Source organism: Nanorana parkeri, unplaced genomic scaffold (genome assembly GCF_000935625.1).
Source record: "Nanorana parkeri isolate BGI_ZX_2015 unplaced genomic scaffold, ASM93562v1 scaffold713, whole genome shotgun sequence".
In the NCBI taxonomy this organism is placed as follows: Eukaryota; Metazoa; Chordata; class Amphibia; order Anura; family Dicroglossidae; genus Nanorana; species Nanorana parkeri.
The window spans coordinates 89,570-114,902 of record NW_017306981.1 but is presented as its reverse complement, the minus strand read 5'-3'; the positions used below and the strand labels follow the sequence as shown (position 1 = coordinate 114,902).

General features: G+C 41.5%; 2 protein-coding genes across 2 annotated transcripts in view; both read left to right on the top strand.

Annotated features, from left to right (window-relative positions):
* The window catches only part of LOC108793047 (serine protease HTRA1-like), a 36,202-nt gene extending 20,665 nt beyond the window's left edge, over nt 1-15,537 (top strand). The window contains exons 5-9 of the mRNA XM_018563953.1: nt 1,135-1,167; nt 5,359-5,473; nt 8,584-8,641; nt 9,652-9,747; nt 15,207-15,537. Coding sequence (XP_018419455.1) covers nt 1,135-1,167; nt 5,359-5,473; nt 8,584-8,641; nt 9,652-9,747; nt 15,207-15,375 — 471 coding nt within the window. The 3' untranslated portion in view covers nt 15,376-15,537. The remainder of the gene's footprint in view (nt 1-1,134; nt 1,168-5,358; nt 5,474-8,583; nt 8,642-9,651; nt 9,748-15,206) is intronic.
* Nucleotides 15,538-21,934: 6,397 nt separating this feature from the next.
* LOC108793046 (deleted in malignant brain tumors 1 protein-like) overlaps nt 21,935-25,333 on the top strand; it is a 63,803-nt gene continuing 60,404 nt past the window's right edge. The window contains exons 1-2 of the mRNA XM_018563952.1: nt 21,935-22,155; nt 22,940-23,088. Coding sequence (XP_018419454.1) covers nt 21,935-22,155; nt 22,940-23,088 — 370 coding nt within the window. The remainder of the gene's footprint in view (nt 22,156-22,939; nt 23,089-25,333) is intronic.

The window sequence follows — 25,333 nt, the reverse complement described above, 5'->3', positions numbered from 1 at the left end:
ACAGTGGACAATTGTAGTTACATGTTTAAATTTTTTGTCTACTTGTGAACATAGCCTGTGTGTCACTGTGCCATGCTGTACTTTGAATAAAATAAAACAAACAAACTATTTCAACAGAAAAACAGTTTATACATTAAGCTCAAGGTAAACTTGTTCTACAGACTCCTTGCTGTAACATAGATCGTAAAAGGTTCCTACACAAACTGTTTGCTTTGCCTTCCTTGTACTTTTCACTGTTGCAATTAATATTTACATACCCACCGCCATGGTGCCTTCTGGCCATACTCTCCATTTGGAACTCACATGGCACCTGTAGTATGTTTAGCCTCTGCCCATTTTTCACCTGCTACATCTCATCATTTAATACCCTATTTAGAACAGCATGTGCCCTTAACTGGCATCACCAGCTCCAATAGCATCACTTTCTGTGGCCTTACTAACTTCACAGGCCCAATAAAATATTGGATATACCTGGAACTCCCACATCTTCTAAATTATGCAATACACCAGTTTTCAGGATGTTTGTATTGACCATGAGATGAACAGTGTTTATGCCACTTGGGCAAGAGGCGGCAGCACCAAAGAACAGCTTTCACAAATTACATTTATAATTTTAGTGCTACGGTGCTAAGAGGGTGCAGGGGCTTTCAGAAGACTAGATTAAGTAACATGCATCCCTCTTTCTTTGAAGGCAGCTGTCTGGTGGACCATATAAGGCAGTCCAAATTAGGCTGCTGACCTAAAACAGAAAAGGAGGCATACACTGCAATGTATATGGATCGGCAAAGGATCAAACATGAAGAAAATGTATCTTTGCCAATGCCTAAATCCACAGAGGTGGTTTAACTGCAGAACACTATTTGAACCCCCTATGGTCAATAAGGTTCAATAATGGTAATTTTGTCAATAACGAAAAATGTCTGTTGTTCAGCTTTTCAGATAATAATCACGTGTTGGCGACACACTAGGCAAAATGAGTGCCATTGGTTGTGTGCTTCTATTTACAGCCCTGTCAGGATAATATTTCAAAAACATGTTGATATCTGTCTGATTTTGTACTCTGAATGCTCCAAAAGAAAATAAGTTGGTAATATTTGAGACAGCACTAACATTAGGTATTTGTTTGTCTTGCAGTATGGAAACTCAGGAGGTCCTCTTGTGAATTTGGTAAGAGCTCATGTCCTCCCTTTCTGCAGGTACTGGTTGTATGTGTAGAGTCTTGATGTGCTGTCAGAAAACGTTGACTGACAGAGCCTGGCAGGAGGTTAGCAATACTTGTATTTCATTTCTGCATGACTCAGAAATGTGTGGTTGGCAGGACTTTTAGAAGGTGGTGGTGTTGCTGACTGACTAACCCTTCACACACACGTAAAAGTTCAATATATCTAAACTTTGTGGACATTTAGTCACTGAGGGAAATGAAAGTTTCCAGCCTGCTGTCATAGAGATAATTTTAGAAGTAAATCCGGTCAACAAAGTGTCATGTTTTAGAAGTGTTGCAACCTTTTTTAAGTGGGAGGCAGAAAATAAAGGTAAATGTAGCAAAACAATTACCTCTGATGGGATGACAAGCCTAAAAAAACATTGCAATTCCTGTGTCTATCAACAACCCCCATCTGTATTTTCTTCCTGGCTGTGCCTACCTTTATTCATATCTTTAGTCTGTTTGTTTTTTCTCAGATGTGTCCCTCTCTGTTTCAGCATCCCATGTGTTCGCATCTTACGTCGGGTTCTTTTTAAGTCTTTTGATTCTGGGCATTATCCATCTCTGTTTTAGTGTTCCCCTACTGACCCTGAATTCACATTTTATGACTCTCTCTTCTGAATTATTATTCTTTTCACACTTTATCTTTATCTACAATCTTCTGTCCATCTTTTGTTGTAGAGGTCCTTCTGCTTCACACCTAATGTCTCTTTTTGTCTCTCCTCTGCTTTGTCCTTGTCTTTATCTTTGTCCACACGTCTTTTTTTTTTCTGACCGCCCCTACCTTTATTCATATCATCTTTATTTCTGCCTATCCTCTGCTTTGTCCTTGTTTTTCCCTGTGCCCCTCTGTTTTTTTCTGAGTGTCCCTACCTTTATTCATATCTTGTGTCTCTCTGGCCATCCTCTGCTTTGTTTTTATCTATGTCCTCCTGTCTTTCTTTCTGAGTGTCCCTACCTTTATTCACATCTTGTGTCTCTTTATCCTCTGCTTTGTCTTTATCTATGGCCCCCTGTCTTTCTTTCTGAGTGTCCCTACCTTTATTCACATCTTGTGTCTCTTTATCCTCTGCTTTGTCTTTATCTATGGCCCCCTGTCTTTCTTTCTGAGTGTCCCTACCTTTATTCACATCTTGTGTCTCTTTATCCTCTGCTTTGTCTTTATCTATGGCCCCCTGTCTTTCTTTCTGAGTGTCCCTACCTTTATTCACATCTTGTGTCTCTTTATCCTCTGCTTTGTCTTTATCTATGGCCCCCTGTCTTTCTTTCTGAGTGTCCCTACCTTTATTCACATCTTGTGTCTCTTTATCCTCTGCTTTGTCTTTATCTATGGCCCCCTGTCTTTCTTTCTGAGTGTCCCTACCTTTATTCACATCTTGTGTCTCTTTATCCTCTGCTTTGTCTTTATCTATGGCCCCCTGTCTTTCTTTCTGAGTGTCCCTACCTTTATTCACATCTTGTGTCTCTTTATCCTCTGCTTTGTCTTTATCTATGGCCCCCTGTCTTTCTTTCTGAGTGTCCCTACCTTTATTCACATCTTGTGTCTCTTTATCCTCTGCTTTGTCTTTATCTATGGCCCCCTGTCTTTCTTTCTGAGTGTCCCTACCTTTATTCACATCTTGTGTCTCTTTATCCTCTGCTTTGTCTTTATCTATGGCCCCCTGTCTTTCTTTCTGAGTGTCCCTACCTTTATTCACATCTTGTGTCTCTTTATCCTCTGCTTTGTCTTTATCTATGGCCCCCTGTCTTTCTTTCTGAGTGTCCCTACCTTTATTCACATCTTGTGTCTCTTTATCCTCTGCTTTGTCTTTATCTATGGCCCCCTGTCTTTCTTTCTGAGTGTCCCTACCTTTATTCACATCTTGTGTCTCTTTATCCTCTGCTTTGTCTTTATCTATGGCCCCCTGTCTTTCTTTCTGAGTGTCCCTACCTTTATTCACATCTTGTGTCTCTTTATCCTCTGCTTTGTCTTTATCTATGGCCCCCTGTCTTTCTTTCTGAGTGTCCCTACCTTTATTCACATCTTGTGTCTCTTTATCCTCTGCTTTTCTTTACCAATGGCCTCCTGTATTTCTTTCTGAGTGTCCCTACCTTTGCTCTGTGGCAACATCCACGGCCAGAGTTTATGGTACAATTTCTGGGGCATCCAAGTAAGGCGGCTGCTAAAGGTGAAATGCAACATCACTATAAACTTGGACCTGGGTGTTTGCATGCGACACATTCCGGACATGATACAGGCATGGTTGAAGATTGAGAACATGCTATAAGAGACCGCCATAGACTAGTGAGACTGCTTGCGAACACTACTATTATAACCCTTTTACAGATCAATTCTTCCACATTTGTGCTTCCTGCAGCTCCCTTTAATTACTGTTGCTTCATTTGATATCACACACAGCATAATTCATTATAAAATTTCAGAAAAAAAACACATAAAAATGTTAGTGGACAGCACACTCTGATCTAAGTTATCCCTTAGGTAGGAAACTATAGGCTCACAGTCCCAAGAGCTGCACAAAACCTACAAAAAGGCCATGTATGGCTCTTGGGCCTTAAGCAGTGCTCCTCCGTTTGTCTTTTTATTCTGATGCAACCTGCCTTTATTCACATCCTATAACTTGTTTGTATCACGGATTCTGTTTTAACCCTGTTCCTGTTGTCACATAATGTGCCTGTCTTCTTGCTTGTACCTATCTTTGTCCACTTACTCATCCCATTCTTCATTAATTGATAATGTACTTGCTTCCATGTGGTCCCTTTGTTTATTCATAGCTGTCATTTATCCACACAACATGCTAACCCTTCTTTATCTGCAGCCCTTAGCTTACTAAAACTCTAGCCCATCTATCTTTTCATGGCTATTGCCCTTGCAATTGAATTCTTGGTTCTTTCTATTTTTATTCATACAAATCAAAAAGTCTTTTTCCTTTTTTACTGTCCCTGTCTTAATATACATTTCCCTTCCTTGGTTCTTTCTCTGCTGTTATGTTTTTTTCCTTGTCTTGTAAGTTTTTATTGCCATCTGTTAATGTATTATCATATAAACTATGCATCTATCAGACAGGTAATTATATTGTGACTTGATAGACTGCTGAATGGGGCTGTAACTAATGATTATTTTCATAATCGATTAGCTGGATGATGATTGTTTTTTCCATTAATTGGATAAAAAAGTACATTCCATCTTTTATTTACACAAATGCAGTCTTACAAACAAGGTTTACTTCAGAATAAAACTGCATGCATAATTATTTGCAATCGCACCTTTTGGAAGGCATGGCATTGCGGTCCTCCTTCAGGTCCAATCCTTTGCTAATTGACAGCAGACAGTGGGTGGATGCAATAGCCAGCAATTTGAAAGAGCCAAATTGGCCTTGGCTGACAGCTGGTCTCACCTCCCTGCTGGTCTCCGGCTGCAGCGGTCTGTGGCCCCTCTGATCCCTGTTGCCTCTGCCGATACAGGCGGGGGAGAGCAGTGGGGATCGGGCATGCAGCAGGCTCTCGGCAGGGAGGAGAGGGACGCAGAGTGGCGGGGGCAGAGTGGTGGGGGAGCTCTCCTTATCGCAGCTGCTGCAGGGGTCTGATCCCTTCCTATCCCAGCTGGGAGCAGCAGGGGCCTGGTCCCCTCCAATCCCTGCTAGGAGCAGCGAGGATTGGAGGGGACACAGAGCTGATGAAACACCAGCTCCCAGCGCAGAGCAGAGAACTAGGGGACCCAGATGAACTAATCGATAATGAGATCGTTGACGATGATTCTTATTATTGATTAGTTAGTCGCAGCCCTGCTGCTGAAGAATTTTCAGATGTTTAAAGCTGTGAGTGAACATTTTAGAAGTTATGCCTCTTTGCTTACAGTTGGACCACAATAAAAAATATTCTGCTTATGTTAAAGCGGAAACCAATGGTCAAAGTGGGAAGCTGTGAGATATGAAATACCATTCTGTCACAATGTTTAAATCACCAGTTTAATTCTTGTATCACCACAACCATGCTAGCAACACTTTTGAACATTGCTACTATGAAGGCATGCTCTCTGTAAGTTGAAAACTTGCAAGCTGTCATCTAGAAATGTTGTTTCCATCAGGCAGGATCGTGTTTCCTCGACGCTTGCCAACCACACTTCATTAACCCTCATTTTCCTATTTTCACCACAGGACGGTGAAGTGATCGGAATAAACACACTAAAAGTCACTGCTGGCATCTCGTTTGCTATCCCATCTGATAAAATCCGCAAATTTCTTGCCGAGTCACATAGCAGGCAATCCGCAGGTAAATGTCAAGCCGCTATCTTACCTATGTGTGTTTCTAGTGAATAAGTGTCTTTTTATTACCCCTGATTATAATTGAGCATGCCACCCTGCCCACTTACTGACTTGTGGCTTAAATGTAAATAAACCAACAGGCAGGTTTATTAAAGGGGTGTTATTAACATAGTTCATAGCAATAACAGTCCTACACACGTTGTAGTCTACCCTTTTGGCACAAGCAACGATGTCAGGTCAGCACTATGTCCACAAATGGTACCAATTGATGTTTGGATACCACACCAACTAACAAATAATGGATGGAATCCGTTCCTACCTGTCTAGTTTGAATGATGAACCCCACATGCTGTGTTTACAGTTTTTACTGCAAAACCTAAATATTCAGTCACTATGCACAGATGTTACATTTATGAATTGGCACAAGACTGCCCAATAACTGGACATTACCATTTTTTTAAGCCCTATTTTTCTGCCCAATCCAGTAATAAGCAACCACATGACCTTTGTCTGGCTGCTGTATCCATCCCTTTGATAACCTGACCATAAAGGGAAGCACTGGTACAGGAACGTACTGTATATGGCCTACAGTCCAACGTTTTAGTTTAATATGTATGTAAAGGAAAATTGTTTAAGTTTTGGATAGAGTAGGGAAGGACTAGATTGTCAAGTTTTAACTGTTGCTTGTGTCTGCATTGGGGGGATTCACCTCTCTACCATTCTAACCAAGAGAGAAAGTGTGTGGCAAGTAAACCCATCAGAGCAAGAGGTAAGGGGAAATCCTTTGACGGAGACACCTGTTACAGTGACAATTCATAATTAATTTCCCCTTATTTTGGAAAGATTTTCCTCTCATGTCAAATTTCAGCCATAAACTACAACTTTCTAAGATGAGAATTCGATTCCCTTTGGGGGGATTTCTTTTCATCTTCTTTTGCATCTCTAGGATAAGGAATGAAGGGAAATCTTCCCTGTAGAAAAAAGGCAGCAAAAAACTTGTCAGGGGTTAATTAGGTCATTCTGTATGAGAAACTTATCTATGGTCACAGAAATTGCCCAGAGACAATTTCAAAGGATATGGGGAATATGGGAAGATGTGGATGTTATAACCCACGGTGGCTCAGAGGGAGATCAGCAGGTTTCTAGCCGCTGATCTCTCCTCCGATCACTGGACCCAGAAGTGGTGTGTATTACATCACTTCTGGTGTCACTGTGCACATTCTCTGGCTCCTAGAGCCAGGAGAAGAAGTTGGTGAAGCAGGTCTCTGCTTCATCAGCTTCTTTGGGGTCCCTAGGTGACATTAGGGGTCTGAAAGACCTCTGCTGTCTCCATAAAGAGGACCTGTCAAATCCTATTTGCTATTACATATTGGCTTGTTAGCCCCCTATGTGATAACAAAAAAGTTGAATGCGCCTACGTGCAAAAACGAAAATGTTGCCACACATGTTACATATCGTCGCGAAATTCGGAGTGAGAGCTATAATTCTAGGGCCATCAATCACTGTTAACACTAAAACGATGAGCAGTAAAAGGGTTTAAAACATTGCCTATTCGAAATTTTGGGTATTGTAGTTTTTCACGATATCACGGACACACGCAATTTTAAGGCATGACATGTTTGTTAATACTGTGCAACATACAAAATTGCAACTAGCATCTTTTTTATTCTACAGGGCCTATGCTTTTAGAAAATATATAATTGTTAGGGGGTCTGAAGCTGTTTTCTAGCCAAAAATTCAGATTTGATCATGTGTGTGCAAATGTAAGAAATTACTCCAGTCAGCAAGTGGTTACATATACTGTACTGACAGTGTTCAAAGTGTGTGGCACAGGAGATTGTTTACTGTATTTGTTTGATCTTGTTGTCATGTCTTTCAAAACAAACAGATGCACTCTTTGTTTTTCTGTTTTTGTTCAATGGCACTTTAGTGTTTATTATATTGTTACTTATGGGCAATAAAAAGAGTTTTAAAATAAAAGACTTACATGGAAAAAAGGTTATGGCTCTTCATACACTTTAAAAGAAATCCAGCAACAATTGGGTTAATGCAATGCATTGGCTTACATTGGTTTGTCTATGGATGACTCTTGATGTTGAGATTTAGCTGAGGTGAGAGGCATCTAACAGTTTCTTCTCTGTCAACTGCCGAAATTCATGTTGATAACTAGGGATGCACCGATACCGACACTAGTACCGGTAGTGGTGTCAATATCGAGTATTTGGGCGAGTAGGAGTATGCGCCGATGCCTTCCTTCATACCGGAACCTGCGGTCAGAGGAAGATTTCTTCTGACCGGCAGTGCAGTAGGGGAACATGGAGCCAGCTTCCCAGGCAATCAGGAAGCCGAGTGGTCGAGAAGCCGGCTCGATGCTGATTGGCTGGGAAGCTAGTTTCCCGGCCAAACACAATCGAGCCAGCCAAACAACATGGAGCCGGCTTCCTGGGCAATCAGGCTGCCAGGTGGCATGTCATTACAAGACGCCCGGCTTCCTGATTGCCTGGGAAGTTGGCTCCATGCCAGTGGAAGCACGGGTATCGGTACTTGGTATCGGTGAATACCGAAAGCAAAATATTGGTACTCGTACTCAATAAAGAAAAACCGGTATCAGTGCATCCCTATTGACAACAAATGGTATCTTCAAGCACTCAAAGCTAAACCCCAGTAAGACTAACTACCTGTTTGAAATATATATAGGAGCTGTCTACTTGCCAAATTTGTAATTTTTTCCATTCGGTCCTGAGATATACACAGTCCTTTCAGTCATCATGGACACGTTGGTGACCTCAGTTTTCAGAACTGCTATTATGCAGCACAGCTAGGTCACCTCCCTGCCCCCAGCCTGTGACTGAACAGTGAAGGAACAGCAGATTATCAGGACAACAGGACAGTGTCATCTCCCTGATTATCATACGATTATGGCAAGGTGTGTGGGCACCTTAAGACACTATGTGTGATTTACATTTATGTTTGGGTACTCTCAAGACTCAGCAAACTGTAATATGGTTTGGGGGCCCTACAGTCTGGATGTAATTTTACATCCTTGTTTTATGTTGACCCCCCACATATATGCATGAAGAGGAATAGTGTACATTTTAACTGGTGTCTATTTTGCAGGTCAGGGAATTAAGAAGAAAAAATTCCTGGGTATTAGGATGCTGTCACTGACTTCTGGGTAAGAGAACAATTGTACATTTTCCTGAAAGGGGATATTTTATGTGATTTTTAAAATTTATTGTAATAAACTTTGCCTTCTGCGTCTTTCACACTACTTTTTAGAATCTGGAACAGGGCCCAGACCTGGAGTCTTCATATGCATGACATACAAGACTAAATTAAATGAGGACTGTTCAGTAACCAGGGAACAGATGTAGTTGTGTTTGTCCCAAAAAAGTAAATGTCTGGTTTACTTCACTACTGCCCTCCACTGCTGTACATACTATTGTTTACTTTGCTTCTGTGCCAGTCTTTTAAGCGAAATACCCAGTAATTCCAAGTATGGCAAACCATGTTATTCACGCCAAGTGACCTTACTGATGGTTAGTGATTGGCCACTCAAGCCCTCAGGGTTGTCAATGGGAGCGAAAAAAGAGTCCCCCAACCTGTGTAAGCACCAAGTTACAAGCCCTTCAGATTGAGTAACCATTGTGGCTAAGAGTGGTTAACTAATTTGTTGCCCCAAAAAGTAAATGTCTAGTTTACTCGACTACTGCCCTCCACTGCTGTACATACTATTGTTTACTTTGCTTCTCTACTATTGTTTACTTTGCTTCTGTTCTTTGCTTCTGTTGTTAACATATTTGTTAACAACTCATAAGACAAAATGTTTACTCAGTTACTGTTTTCTGTTACCAGCTTTTTTCAGATTTTTTATTATTTTCTTCTATTCATTCTCTAATCAAGCATATGAATTGTTTCTCACTATTTTCTTCTAATAATTCTCTAATCAAGCATATGAATTGTTTCTCACTACAAAGTATTGTACAATACATACTGTATGTCACAGCTCTATACTGCTTAGATGACAAGCTTTTCATATAGCTTGCTCAGGTTTTTTGGTCCCTAGGGAATGCATTAGCAGTTCCAAAATAAAGACACAAGTCTGCTCCCTGCCAGATAGCTGATATCATGCTGTTTGTTGTGCTGTACCATCTGTCACTGCAGGTAACACTGTCCTCTTTGCAGCAAAGTAAAAGAATTTAGGGAGCAGCTGAAAGATTTCCCTAATGTGACGTCTGGAGTTTACATTGTAGAAGTGATCCCAGATACGCCGGCAGAAGAGTAAGTGGAGCTCAAACTGTGATTAATTTTTGTTCTCTTCTGTAAAGTACAACAAAAAGGCACATAGCAGCTTTGCATAGGCCCCCATGGGGTAACATTTATGATTGTGATTGAGTTCTTGAGTAAAATGAGAAGCAAATGTTTCATTCATTCTACTTGCATGATTTAAAGTAGATGAGTAGTAGGTGAGGAATTCAGTGTCAGTCAGTCAGTCAGTCCAACCAACTGAAATTCTCTGCAAATCTCAACTTTTCCTATAATGGTATAACATGATCCTGCTCCCTGAGATTCCCTAATTGCCCTTTAGGCTAGGTTTGTCAAGCAACCCCCCCTCTCCCCCCCCACCAACTGCCGGGTTTAAGGCTGGGTTCAAACCTAGGCGTATCGAATATATGTGCGTTTGTTGCGCCTTTTTACCGCGTTTGTCGCACGTTTCCGAGGGCTACCTGGCTGTATCCCAATAGTATCCAAATACGCCCCAAAGAAGCTCCTGTACTTCTTTGGGCGTAGGGCGTTTTGTAGCGCGTTCATATGGCCTGTAATACGCCCAGGTGTGAACCATACCCATAGGAAATAATGGGATTTCGGTGTTTGAGCGTTTTGCAGAGCGTAGGAACGCGCTACAAAGCGCCCACGTGTGAACCAGGCCTTAAAGAGTGCCCTGAGCCCAACTACACATTTCCGCAGTCATTGGGCATCAAGCCAACCCAATTATTGCATGCTTCATTGCGGCAGTACTGAGCGCTGAGCCTATGGATCTACTGATCATTCTCACATGCAGTTTTCACTAATTTACTGATGTATTTTCCATTAAATGCTTAGTTTAAATTGTGCGTGTTTGTGACAGGTTTACTTTGCTGTTACTGCTCTAGTATAACCCATAATTGTATGAGCAATACACAGATTGATTGAAAAGCCTTTATATGCCACCTACTGGTGACTTATATTATTGCAACTTGATATTTTTCCTGCATGAAAGCAAACTATAATATTTTATATTTCTAATGTATAAATAAAACTCACAGTTACTAGGCTGATGTAAATCATCATATCAATGAGTTAATATTTAAAAAAAAAGCTTGTTTCTACATAATGCTTGTAATGATACATTTACACTCAGAGCAGCCATTTTTGCATATGAAGTTGTAAAGAACTACTCCACCCTGTCAGTGCAGTCCATGGGTCATGTGTACAACAAGGACAAAACAGAGCACACCAGATAGCACAAGTAAGGGTAGTATAAAGAAATAAAAAGTATTGCACTAACTGTACAGCAGTATTATACATATTGGATGTTTCTTAGACTGAGCAGTAAGCAGGCAGAAGAATTATGAATGGTTGGAAACTCATTAAGCCTTTGTGAGCTGACACTGAAAAGCCCCTGGTTGCAATGTCACCAGGACTGGTGTCTCCAGAACACTCTTAGGCTCATCAGAAAGACCTGCAAACAAACATTGAGTGCCAACACTGCAACAGATGACTATCTAGACTCTGTCTCTTGCTTAATGTTATATATATCTATCACTTTTTATAAAAAGATTTTTATTTAAAATATTTTATGCAAAACCTTTCTTTCTAAACAAATGTGGAATGCTGCTGTCACCCTCACCTGTTGGCGTAACAAAACTTCAGAGCCCCGGTGCAAGAAACCACAAAGGCCCCCCTCCTCCCCTACCCTCAGTGGATAGTGGCCCCTTTTTTCCTTTCTGGGCTCACCCCAAGTGTTAGAATGCCAGGGACCCATCACTCATGCGACCCTGTTAGTTCCACCAGTGGTAGTGCAAGGTGCCTCCTTGTGTGTGACAGATTCATCTATAGCAGCCCAACACTGCTTAGCTGATATAACCTATATCAGATGAGCAGTGTTGGGCTGCTATAGATGAATTTGTCACACACAAGAAGGCACCATCCTTCACACCAACACCACCTCTCAACTTTTGCTTATCGCTCTCCTCAGCCGTGATGTCACACCCTCACACAGCCCAAGGTGCTTGACAGGCAGCGTTGGTAACTATATGTGTTCTCACATGGAGCCGAGAGTGCACGCCGCCAGATAGCCCTCCACCGTCCATCTAACATGTCTTAGGAGTTCCTAAGGCGGTTACCGGTGCCGGACCCTCTTCTTTCTTTCTGCCCGCCCCCCAAGTGGCGGAATGTTAGAGACCGGTCGCACATGCGACCCTGGTAGTTCCACCAGTGCCTGTTGGTACCACAGCACACGTACAATGAGATAGCAATACACTTCTCCAGCCACTAGATGGCACCCAGATCCTTGATCAGATTATTACACTTCTCCAGCCACTAGATGGCACCCAGATCCTTGATCAGATTATTACACTTCTCCAGCCCCTAGATGGCACCCAGATCCTTGATCAGATTATTACACTACTCCATCCACTAGTTGGCATCCAGATCCTTGATCAGATTATTACACTTCTCCAGCCACTAGATGGCATCCAGATCCTTGATCAGATTATTGCTACAAGAATTTACAAAATTATCATCTGCAATAAAGTACCCAAATCATTATAACACTGTGTAGGTGTCTATTTACTTATTTAAACCCTTGGAGATAGAGAATGTTTGCCAAAAATCCAAAAGGTTTCCAATTCACATGACATTATTTCCTTTATGAGGAGAGCTTGGGAAATGGCTTCAATTCCGAGTACATTTGTTTTCAAAGGATCACTATTATGATTGGGGAGAAAATGATGGACACTGTGTTTAAGAGTTTGATTTCAAACAATTCTCCTTTTTTCCCAAAACCAAATGCAACAACTTCCAGTTGTGTGGCCTACATAAAAAACAACAACTTTTATGCACATGTGGCTTTTCTATGTTGACACATTTATTTATTACAGGCATTTATACAGCACTTTACATTTATCCCTGCCCTTGAGGAGCTTACAATCTAAGCTCATATCTCCCATGCATACATACTAGAGCCAACTCGCCTTCCAGTGTGTCCATGGAGAGTGGGAGGAAACAAACGCAAAGACAGGAAGAACCTACAAACTCCATGCAGATAGTGTCCTGACCAGGATTCAAACCAGGAACACTCAGTGCTGCAAGGCACAAGTGCTAACCACCAAGCCACTGTATGTCTTTGTACTTGATTTGGGGAAACCAGGACTATTTGACATCAATCTCTGAAGGTGGCAAGGGAGATAGATCAATTGATAAGTTGTGTTATATATTTGCAACCCTAGTCGTCTGTAACGTTTTTCTTTTATGTATAATATATCTGTACAGTTGCGTAACAATCACCATGGTGACCCAGGTGGCTGCTATGGGGCCCGGGGCACAGTGGGGCCCGGCCAGATGCCGTGCGGGCTGCCTCGGTCACTATGGGATCCTCTGCTGGTGGCTTTCACTGGCGGCTGAAGACGAACATGCCGCTGTTGAGATCACTGACAGTAATCTGTGCAGCAGCGCGTTCCTCTCCACAGAGTCAATGAAAGCCAGCAGCGGCGGTGGAGCAGGCTGGACCCGGCAGTGGAGGAGGAGGCGGGGCCCAGTGCCGAAGAAGGAGGCGGGCCTGGCGACGGAGGAGGAGGCTGGGCCCATCAGCGACCGTGGACGAAGAGGAGGCGGACAGGTAAGGAGTGCGACCAGCCCACCTGAGGGTGAACCTGCAGAGCCCACCATAGAAAGTCTATGATGGGCTCTGCAGGTTCATCCTCAGGTGGGATCTCGAGTGGGCTCTGCAATAGGTATAACTAGAAATCACGGGGCCCCATACAACATTTTGCCATGGGGCCCTGTGATTTTAAGTTACGCCCCTGTATCTGTATATGCCACAATTAAATGACTACATCTGAAGGTCAGAAAATAAAATATTAACCTGATATAACATGTTTTGAATGACCTTTCTTTCAAAGGGTTAAATGAGGAAACAGAAACTGACAAGAAGGGGTTGATTTACTAACCTTATAAACACACCACGAACATGTATACACCTCTGTAGTGTGTTCCCTCCCAGCATGATCTATGGGTGGAATCTAAACACCTTTGTAGTGTGTACACACCCAGCAGGTGTGTTGTGCAAAGCCAAGCATGAATTGCAAAGTGATGTTGTGTAAATTAGCTCTGTTGTGTTGATTGCGTTGATGAATGCAGGAATGTAAATGCATGAGCTAACCATTTTTGTCTAAACTGTGAAGCAGCATTATATATGCATCATGTGCATGATTTTTCCATATATGGCATTAGTGGAAATATGCTTTTAGAGACTTTTTGGTTGATAAATACGTTTTGCTGTGTGAAAATCCCACGCACCTGGTGCGTGCGTGTGTTTAGCTTAGTAAATCACCCCCGAAGTGTTTTAAAAATCTGTGTGGCTTTCACAATGTAGCACGTGTGCCACTGATAATTTTATAAGAATAATCTGAGCAAGGATGTGATCGCCATCTGGTGGCCAAAGAATTTATTGCCATCCCATTGTTTTCTAATATAGAGCTAACTGTGGTACAAACAGGGGGATGAAGACAGGTGTGCAGATTATGAACAGCTCAGGGTTATGTTTTTTTTTTTAGTATTCCCATGTGTTTTATAAAGGAAAAAAATCTTATCAGATAATCTTTTCAGATTTTTCTAAATAAATGCATTTTAGTCCTTAATCCCCCTTTGGTTAAAATATTAATATTTTATAGAATAATAGTGTATATTTTTACAAAAAGTGTTTTGTGTATACATTATAAACATATAAGCATATTTCTAAATTTGATTTGTCTTTAATTGTCTGATTTTATTGTGGAGTTATTCAGTGTATCCGGGTAGCACAATAGCTCTGTGTGCAGGACAGGGTGGTTTCTTCCTGCGCCGGTAAGGCCGAGCTCTTTGTTTCAAAAAGTTTTCTTCATGACGTTGACACAACTCTAAGGAATTGTTGACACTGCTTAAAAGGAATCTTTATACTTGCTGTTGGATGTTGCCTAACAGTGGCTCCTTGTAAACTTGAAGATGTTCTGGGTTTACCAATCCCAGTGAGATTACATACAGTGGCTGAAAAGCTTCCCCTTATTTCCAGTTCACAGAAGGTAGAACTGTTTCTAATCATTCATGGTTCTAATGGCTACTTACTCCTTGTGATAAAGAACATAAGATAACATAACTGTAAATGCAATGCTTTGTTCTCCTTTTTATCCTTGCAAGGATTAGTGCTGGTGACAAGAAATACAAGATTGCATCCCTTTTACATCACTCTCTGTGCTTTGTCCGGGTGAACAGGTTCAATTAGGTGTTTTCCTATCTTTTGCTGTTGGTCAGGTCTGTTTGACATACAATGTAATCTCTGTAGTTCATATCAATCTCAGCACTTGGTAATTAGGAAGGCTGAAATATGAAACCAATATAAAGAAATACTTAAAAGTGTATTTTTGGTGAGCACGCATTTGCTGAGGCTTTCTTACATTTAATCTAATGAAATCGTTGTTTTTGCGGCTTTCATTATCTTTTAGGGCCGGGCTGAAGGAGAGCGATGTAATCATTAGTATCGGCAGTCAAACAGTTACCTCCAGCAACGATGTCAGTGAGGCCATTAAACAAGAAGGGCCCCTGCGTATGGTAGTGCGAAGAGGAAACGAGGATGTTTTCATCACAGTGACACCTAAAGAAATCGATTTTTAATGGAAGCAATGAGCTGGTTTCATAGGTCTTCCAATTAACAAATATACATCTCGAAACTGCCTATCAGAGGACACTATATATAAGCACTGAGTATTAATGTGCCTCAACCGGGAGAACTCATAAGCTTTTCATTTCCAAACCCTCTGCCCATGCTTCTTTCACCCAACACCGACTATGTGCCCTATGCCCTATGCCAAACTATCATGCCGGATTCCGTGTCTTAGCTGGACAAGAAGTAGAAATGTTAAAATAAATATTATATTTGGAGAACCCATGGAATACATTTTTGTAGCTTGTTTACTATTATTTGTTTTACTCTGAAATGCTGTTCATGATTGCTTTGCATTTTAAATGCAAATGATGCCAAATTAATGCATGCAACCAGTTTGCTATGGAATGATAATAATAGCAGATGAAGTCAAATAACATAGGTGATCATCACGCCAGCCCCTCATTCAGTCGCATAGCTGCATTTGAGTGGTCTCTGGACCAAGAGTTGGACTATTCCTCTACTAAGCCTATCAAATGTATATCCTGCCCTCCAGAGCCACTTGCATCAGTAATTTAAATGCAGAATGCACGGAGAAGAGTGGAGTTCATCAGTCACATCATACAGAGAACTGTGTAGGCTGGCCCACAGCAGACTGCATTGCTGCTCCCCTGTTAATCCTCTATACATAGACTTGTGCTTTGTGAGGTTACATGTCCAAACACAGTGGAGGCATCACACATCATAGAACATCACCACACTTTGTGCCAGGCCAAAGCAACCTCACTGTACAGCCCTGCTTTGTAGGATGTGACTGACCAACATCTCTTTATTTGTCACACACTTTATAAAAAGTAAGGGCAGATGCGGGTGGCAGTGGAGGGGACATGAAGCAGGGGCCCAGCTGCTGCTGTGAATGCTATGACCCCCTGTTACAAGGCCGCAGCCATATGCAATATACTATGCCCATAGTGTTCACCTTTAGCTTTCATGAAGCCTGTGTGTGGCGCTTGTTACATTGTGTTCATCTGGCTGTATATGTCCTTTAGCCACAGGACATTTCTCCATTTGTATGTGAGCTTTTAACATAACAGAAAGCATTTTAATAGCATAGTGTCATAAACATGCCAGTGATTTATCATTGTTATAACAAGCATCAAGTTGATAAGCCAATGCAAACTACAATAAGGACATTGCAACCTTTTAAGATGTCCTTACTTGAAGTTTAGTGCAGTCAAATTAAATCTGGTTGGTTACTATCAGTTTCAGCACATTCATTAATCTTTGCATTGCCTTACTGACTTGCATGGCATGCATTGTCATGAATAGTACAGAAAATAGAGAAATACATTATAGATATCATTAATGCTAAAAGAGAGTGACCTACAGTCATTAAAGTGTGGTGAGAGGTTTAGGTACCCGTGTGCCCCATAAATGTTAGACCATTCACATATATTAGCAGCTACCTCTCTGTTATTTTATAATTTTTTCCTTTTACTGGATTGTAGCATATATTAAATGTTACAAATGTGACTCAGTGATCCCTGCTGGTCTATCCTTTATTAAAGAAGAACTATGAGGTGAATGAAAAATCACTCAACCTCATAGTTTGAGCCGTCGTGTGACAATGAAACTGTCACATGTCGGCTCAATAGTTCGGGAAGTGAGCGAACTCATACCGTGGCTCGCTCACTTTCTGTCAGTCACCGCTCCCCGCAGGGATTCCCCGCTGCAATCCTCTAGCGCTGACTGGAGGAACAGACGGGGAGGGGACGGGTACAGCTGGCTCTGCCTCTAGATAGACAGAGCCAGCTGTCATTCACGCAGCTGGGTGGATCTTGACAGCATTGTCGGGATCCGTCCTGACTGCGGCGGTCTCAGTATACCACGAGCTGTAATTTGCGATATATTGAGCTTTGGGTCATGGGAGGAGGTTAGTATGACCTTTTAAGAAAAGTATGGGGAAAAACACTTACCCCATAGTTCTCTTTTAAAGTGAAACTGAGGATAGAAATATGGAAGTTGCTTGCTTATTTGTTTTAAAGGTTCAAGCAGACGCCTACCTCTGGCTTTATTATCTACCGAGTCTTCAACCTAGAATTAGAATGCAGACAGTAAAGTCAGAATGCCCATCCTGGATGTTTGTTCACCAGGTAGTAAAGCCCGGATGAAGATGATGAAGTTCTAGAGCCTGTTTTTTTAAAAGCAAGTGAGCAAAGGTACCACCATATGTTTATCCTCCAGTGTTGACTGATCCGAACAAAAACCCACTCAACAACTTTCCGCTTAAAGGAGAACTATGGGGTTAGGTCCTCCCGTCACCCAAAGCTCAGTATATCGCGAGCTACAGCTCGCGATATACTGAGACGCCGCAGCTGAAACGGATCCCGACAATTATGTCTGGATCCGCCCAGCTGCGTGAGTGACAGCTGGCTCTGCCTATCTAGAGGCAGAGCCAGCTGTACCCGCCCCCTCCCCTGTCCGTTCTGCCAGTCAGCCCTGGAGGATCGGAGCGGGGAGGGGGGAATCCAATCCCTCCCCTGTCACGGCTCTCTGCAGTGACAGGATCGAGAAGTGAGCGAGCGACGGTATGTGTCCGCTCACTTCCCGATCTACTGAGCCGACCTGTGACAGATTAATTGTCACAGTTCGGCTAGAACTATGAGGTGAGTGAAAATCACTCACCTCATAGTTCTCCTTTTAAAATACCACAGATACATCAGCAGATGTTCATAATTACATGATGCTGACACCTGAGCTAGAAGTAGGGGTCATCCAACCTAACTTGTGATAATGTAGTGCCTGGGCAGCAATGAGCTGAGCATCTCAGAATTTAAAGTACATGTAAGCCCTAATTGAATGTCATTTAATTTGCTAAAGCACTGTGTATCATAAACAATCACCAATTGTGTTCAATAAAATACATGTTTTGACCCTTTTCCACCTTTGTTGCATATTAGTGTTACTGGTCTCCTGCAGCCTTTTTTGCAGCCTTGTCCCGGGATCAGTCACCCCTGTGATGGCTGCATGGTATTTTTCAGGGTCGGGTTCCTTCCTGTGTAATGTGTATTAAAACGGTCGCTTGTAGTCAGCCATCAGAAGCTTGTGCGAAAGGGTGGCAATGCAGGAACACAATTAAGAATCCACTGCATCACAGGGTGCACACCAAACAGTGTCAACAAAGTGCCTTGTGCTGTAGTCACCAACCCACCGGCATTCACAGGGTTACCTGTAACATATTATTTTGGTGAAATAGACCACAAAGTTACATAGAACGCAAACATTTAATAAAATATTTTATATAAAGTACTTTTTAAAGTCCTAGGTGTGAGACATGTTTTGCTGCAAAACAGAATAAATGGTCACCAGCACTCCAAGTTTCCTTCAAAATGAAATCCTTTTATTCATTCTAGCAGGCCATATCACCATGCGTGGCAACATTTCGGAACCTGTCTGGTCCCTTCATCAGGCAAGCACAAGTTTTGTTTGCTTGATAAAGGACCAGTGCTGGTGACCATTTATTGTGTTTTGCAGGCATTTTGTGGCGTCATCCATGGCCGCTTTAGCACCCTAGAAGTCACCAGCACTCGATGATATGTGCAAGAAGTAAAGCACTTTTTATTAAATTGTCACATGCATCATACAGCTTAGCTAGTTTCAGTACTCCCCCCACATAGATGGTAAATCCTAAAAGTGTAATTAATATATTGCATTCTTCATCTGCATCACCCATGCTATGTTGTACATTAATGAAGAATATTGTGCTGGCCTGTAGCTGTTACTCTTTCGTTAGTGCTTAAGGCTGCATGCGATATCATATCTGATACGTTTTGTTTTCTGAGGGTCTGCAACATACCTGATGATGCTTGTGTCTGACAACTGAAGAAGCTGCTTGCAAAAGCAGTGAAATGCTTTCAGCATTAAAAAAAATTCCACTTGAATTTGACTTACTACTAGCCAATCCGTGGAACTTTTTTTGTTAACTTTTAGTTGATGTAATTGAGTTATTTGTTTTGGTTTACTATTTAAGACTTGCTTTTCAAGTAGAAAAATGATATTCTAAGGAACATAAATAAATGTGACCTGCCACTGGGCTCCTCACCTTCAACTGGAGCTCTTATTTTCAAGGCTAATGCTGACGCCAACATTGAGTCAGCAAACGCGTGCCCGAATCTGTTCTGAATCATCGTGACTTTAGACTTCATCTGCACATTTGTTCTTGTACTAAAGCCAGAGACAGCCAGAAAATGAGCTTTGTTCTGTATTTCAGTTGATACAGTGGGTTTTTATAGGTGTTAATAATTTGATAGCGGTCTGTGCTTTGCACTTAATAAAATCATATAATGTTAAAGTTGTTAAAGGTTTTCTGAGGGGTTTGTTTATTCAACGTGTCAGTGTCCCATACAATTAACGAAGAGGCAGAGGGCAAGTTTATGGACAGAAAAGAAGAAATTTAATCTTCCAGTGGCAAGTTATCCGTAAGTAACGTCAACCAAAAGGGGTTTAAGTGCCAGGAGGCCAAAGACAGCCGTCGCTCAAAGGAAAGTTGTACGTTTATCAGGGAATGACCTGACAGGCATCTGGGTTGAATGTTAATAGTAAAGATTAGAGGTAAGGTTTCAAATGTACATATAATATATACATATGTGTATATAGTCTATACAGGAGAGCGTATTGTGGGTTTTAGAGTGACAGGTAAATCAGGCATCAGTGCATAATATGCCATACATCTATCAGACCCATCTCTCCACAGAGCTTGGCAAATGCAGTTGGGGAAGGTCCTCCCCCAGCTTTAGGGAATTTATCAAGGGAAACATCCATGCAATTATTGAAGTTCCCCACCACCAAAAGAGGAATCGGGAGTTTATCAGCTAAGAAAGTGGCCAGTACCACATTGGTGTAAGGGGGAGGTATGTACACATTAGCAATAACACACTCTCTGTCAAAGACACAACAATCCATATTATCCACATATTATGGAACATTTTTATGAACAAGAATAGATACTCCCCTTACATAGGTGGAGAAGCAAGAATGAAAAGCCTGTTTCCAATTGTTTACACGTATCTAAATTGGTATGTTTTCTGTAAGCAGATAACTGGGGGGATGGTGGAAACAAGTCCTAAATTGCATGCAGATATAGTAAAAGATAAAAAAAAAGAATGGCAAGACATGGCAAAAACGTACTGAGGTGAAGAACAAAAAAATAGTTACGTGGGGTGTCCCAAGTGAGAGAATGAAGTCCCAGAGTAGATTACATGGTCGTCAATGCAGGTATGATATAGAGAATGAGGCTATAAACCTTGGCGAACACAGGAACCTGAAAACCGAGAACAAAAACAAAAACAAACAGTTCACGCTGGGGAAAAACTGGGGGTAGAATATACCTCTTGAGGCTGCAACATTGTATAATGGGATATCTACAGTAGTAGTATTGCAAAAATAACTACCATCAAAGAGGGGAGAGATGCACTCAATGAATTGTGATGGATCTCGAGCTCCTTGGTTTAAAACTGAGCCTTAGGGAACACAAGCCTGTGTTAAGAAAGAAAAAAGAGCTTATAAAAAGCTGTATGGCCAGTGATGTCAGGATTTAGGCGGTTTCTTCTTTATGAATTTATCCAGCCAGGATGAGGCCTGAGAAGGGATCTCAAAGAAGTGTGTTTCACCGTTGGCCATGATTCTTAGCTTAGCCGGATAGATCATCGAGTAAGGAAAATGCAGCTGTTGAAGATGTTTCTTAACATCCTGGAATTTGGCATGCTTCTTCTGCATTTCTTGGGAGAAATCAGGGAATCGCATCACTTTGCTACATAGATTACTTTGCACCTGCTACAGAGATCTCGTCCATTTCACAGGCTTTGCGAAAGATACGTTCTTTATCCCTGTAATTGAGCAGCCTGATGAGCATAGGCCTAGGAGGATTTCTACCAGGAAGGAGAGGACAGGACGGGACCCTATGAACCCTTTCCACTGCAAAGAGTGAGGAAAGAAATTCCTTACCGAAAGTCTGTCAACCAGGATTCAGCAAAATCTGCTGAATTGTTACCTTCCTGGTGTTCAGGGATGCCCACCACATGAAGATTGTTCCTGCAAATGCGGTTTTCAATATCATCAGCTTCATCAGAGAAAGCAGAAGTATGTTTCAGAGCCAATTTAACATCAGACACCAAACGGGTAGTGAGATCCTCAAGGTCACTGAACCTGCCTTCCACAGCGGTCGTTCTCTCTTTGACCTTTTGTAAATCGTGCCAGAGGAAAGAGTTATCAGCTTGCATCCCCTGAACTTGATCAGTTAAGGAGGTAAGAGAGGTGTTGCATGTCTGGATAGCAGAATAGATGTCAGACATGGTGCCAATTCCTGGAGGTGTGCAGTGTTGTCTTCGTGTTCAGCTGCTGGAGCGGGGTGGGGGATGGGGAGATGGCCGCTGGATGTCAGCAGTGGCTGCGAAGGATGAAGGGTGGAAACCTGGCAATGGGGGGACTGTTGAGGCTGGATTGGCAGCAAGGAGCCCGGGTGGTGTGCGTGTAGGGGCGGCTTCTATGTAGGCTGCTGCTGCGCCCAGGTGGATGGTGTATCGCCGCTGGAGCAGGGAAGAGGGCTGGCAGCTGGACGTTGTTTACTGGCGTGGAGGAGAGAGCAGCAGTGAGGAAGGTGAGGGAGAAGGTATTGGCGCTGAGTGTCTTGTGTCTGGGTGCCCGCTGACTGGACACCCGGACACAAGACTCCAAAACCGGACTGTCCAGGGGAAAACCGGATGGGTAGCAACCCTAGGAGGAGGCTCTCAGATGTAAACACTAGAGGGTTTATATTTTATGAACGCTGTGATTTCTCATCGAGGTATAGAGTCACTCCAATCGGCTGTGTACATTGTGCCTGTTATCTGAACTGTCCGATGATTGCTCGGACTGAATATTTCATATTTAGAACTTGCAACCAAAAGGTGCCAAGTCTGAGCAGCAACTTCTTTTTTTTTTTTGCTTTGCATTAGCAATAGACCTAAATAACAGATTCAATCTAATTAAATAGACTGCAGAATATCTAAAAAGTTAAAATCTTCATTCTCTCTCCAAGCAGAGTTGAGACCATCATGTTTAGTCATTTATACAAAGATTTTCAAGAAACAAGCAAACTGTGCCATGCTTTGTTTTAAGAAAACCCATTGTGCTTTGTAAAACTAATATTACTAATGGACATTGTATAAAAGTAAGTTTTGCTTTTTTTGCTTGTTTTTTTTATAAAAAGGTTTTATGCAAATGTGAAAATATTAAACTTCAGTTTTTTAATATATAAGAGCATATAAATAAAACAGACTAAAAGCCATAATTCTTTCCATTTAAAGGTATAAAATATGGAAATCTGCCTTGCTAGCCACAAGCTGTGATGTCTATGTTAAAGCTACTTCCTAAGCAAAATGCATTTCAGATTAAACTACCCTTTTATATAAAAGACAAATAAACATTACAAATGACTAGGGTTGTGTTTGTTCATCTCATTTCTAACCATGTCGGCCCCATGCTGAGGTTTATCTCTGATCTGTTATGGTTCAATTTCCTGTTTTTTTTTCCCAAAAGATTTTTGAGATGTTGCCAGGAAACAGGATATAAGCATCTTATATTTGAGCAACCAACTCCAGTTTACTCAAACGTTAGGCAGCTCATGGAGATAATGGCTCCAACACTCTACCTTATGATCCTGATGACACCTTGTCTGGTAACAACAGGTAAGACTGGGAACATTTTAGAGCAGTACAGCAGTGTACAACTTTTTTTGGCTCCTAAGTGTCCATCTTTCTTGTTTCTAAGATGTCAACTGTAGATGTGCCATTTTGTGTAATACCACAAAATGACAAGCATCATCTCAAGGTCTAATTTTGGGTACATACAATGGTTTGTGATCATCAGTATGTAGAACTATCCTATATAAAATGTTGATATCTTGCCAGAGATTTGCACATTTTATTTTTACTTAGTTTGTTTTTACTCCATTCACTCATTTCTCTCTCACACCATTAGAATTTATTTACATAGAATCATATTGAGATTTCTTTTGATCTTACCTATAGCAAGACTGAATTGTTTGAACAAATCAGTGTACTATATAAGTATATGTACTCTGTGACCATAATGGCAGCAACCATTATTACTGCCCTAGGCACCTGAGAATAAAGATGTCTGTACGTCTTTTGAAAGATATAGACAACTGATCCCGAGCTATAGCGTCAAGCAGCTTGTACAGCTAAGTAGGCTACTTGAGAGGGGAAATATTTTCAACATTACAGAACAAGTCCACTTAAATGTAAGAAACTATTACTAGGCGATTCAGCATTTAAGGAATGTCAAAGTGGACAGTTTAAACGTTGGCCATCAGGGAGCATGATATATGATTAGAAACTCTTGGATGCCAATTATGTGTGAGCACAGAGCTGTATTTGACTATACAAATGAAAACAATATTTAAAAAAATAAAAACTCTACTGAAGTGGCTTTCAATGATTACCTAAAAAAATCTGGTTGCTTGGCTGTCGTAAGCCGTAGTACTTTCTGAATTACTAATCCATGCACACGACTGATCTGCATGATTTTCCCAGTTGAGTAAGTTGGGGATGAACATAATAGCCAGGCCACTAGCAAAAAAAAAAAAAAGTTCAGCAACTCTCACAGAAAAGGTTTCCTGTACAAGTAAAGGCCCTGCCTAAGAACAACCACAACAGAATGCCTGACCGTACCTTTATTAGTAGACATGTGCACTGCCAAACAATTCGTTTCGTTTCGTTTTAAATTCGGATTTGTGTTATTTCATTTTTCAGGATTCGGGTGTGAAAGTCAATTCAGATTCGGAATTCGGATTCGGACGAAATGCGGTAGCGTTCGTACGAACGTCCGTTTCGTTTTCTGTTCTTATTCGTTTCTTATTCGTTTCGTTCGTTTGCAGCAAAAGTGACATTTGAGGGGGAAAAAATATTTTTCTCCTCTAATGTCACTTTGCTCCAACGAACGAAACGAATAAGAAACGAATAAGAAACGAATAAGAACAGAAAACGAAACGAACGTTCGTACGAACGCTACTGAATTTCGGAAATGGAAATTCGGATTCGTTTGCATTCGTTATGTCTGTAATTCGGAATTCGGATACATCCGAATGTCCGAATTTCCGAAAATTCGTCCGAATTTCGATTCGGAACGAAACGAATCGCACATGTCTATTTATTAGTTAGAAAACACTCATTTGATTTAGCTTCACTTGATCACTATGTACCTGACACCAGACTGAGCGCTTACCAACTTCCACTCCTCCTGTCAGAGCAAATCAGCAGCCCTTAAGGGTCCAGGTAGGTGGGTTAGTTGTAACCCACCCTTCGTGGCTGTTCTAAGTTAAACTGCATTAACTGTTCCCCACAACCCAGCTGCTTACTTACCCTCATTGCAGATGTCTGTCCTGCTCCAGTGTTTATCTTAATTCTCTTTAGCCTTGGCTGCCACCTTGAAAGGGGCCATGTATCAAGACTAGAGATCGTCGGTATATGTCTTCATTCAAGATAATAAGGATAATTATGGTCTGAGCTGGGTAAGATTTTATTGCCTCGGCTCTGCAACAAAAGTAAGTAGTTGGGGTGGGGGATAGAGTAGCTATTTTGTGATATTTTGAGTTCTGGGTCACAAGAGCACATTAGTATATGTCGTCCTGTTAACCTAAAGAGAACTACAGCCAAAAAGGTTGGGCTATAGTTCTCTTTTAACCTAATACAAATATTTCAGCTTTGTGGAGCTGCTGCCAAGTTGAAACACAGGCAGGAGGTAGGGATGGAAAAGAAGGTGCTATGGAAAGAAAATGTTGGGGACTAGTAAAGCATTATAATTCATATTTTAACCAATGAAAATAATTGACTACATCAAGTTTAGGGTAATAACCATTTTTGTTGACATTTTCAGGAAAAAAGTGTGGAAAGTGAATAGATCAACACTAAG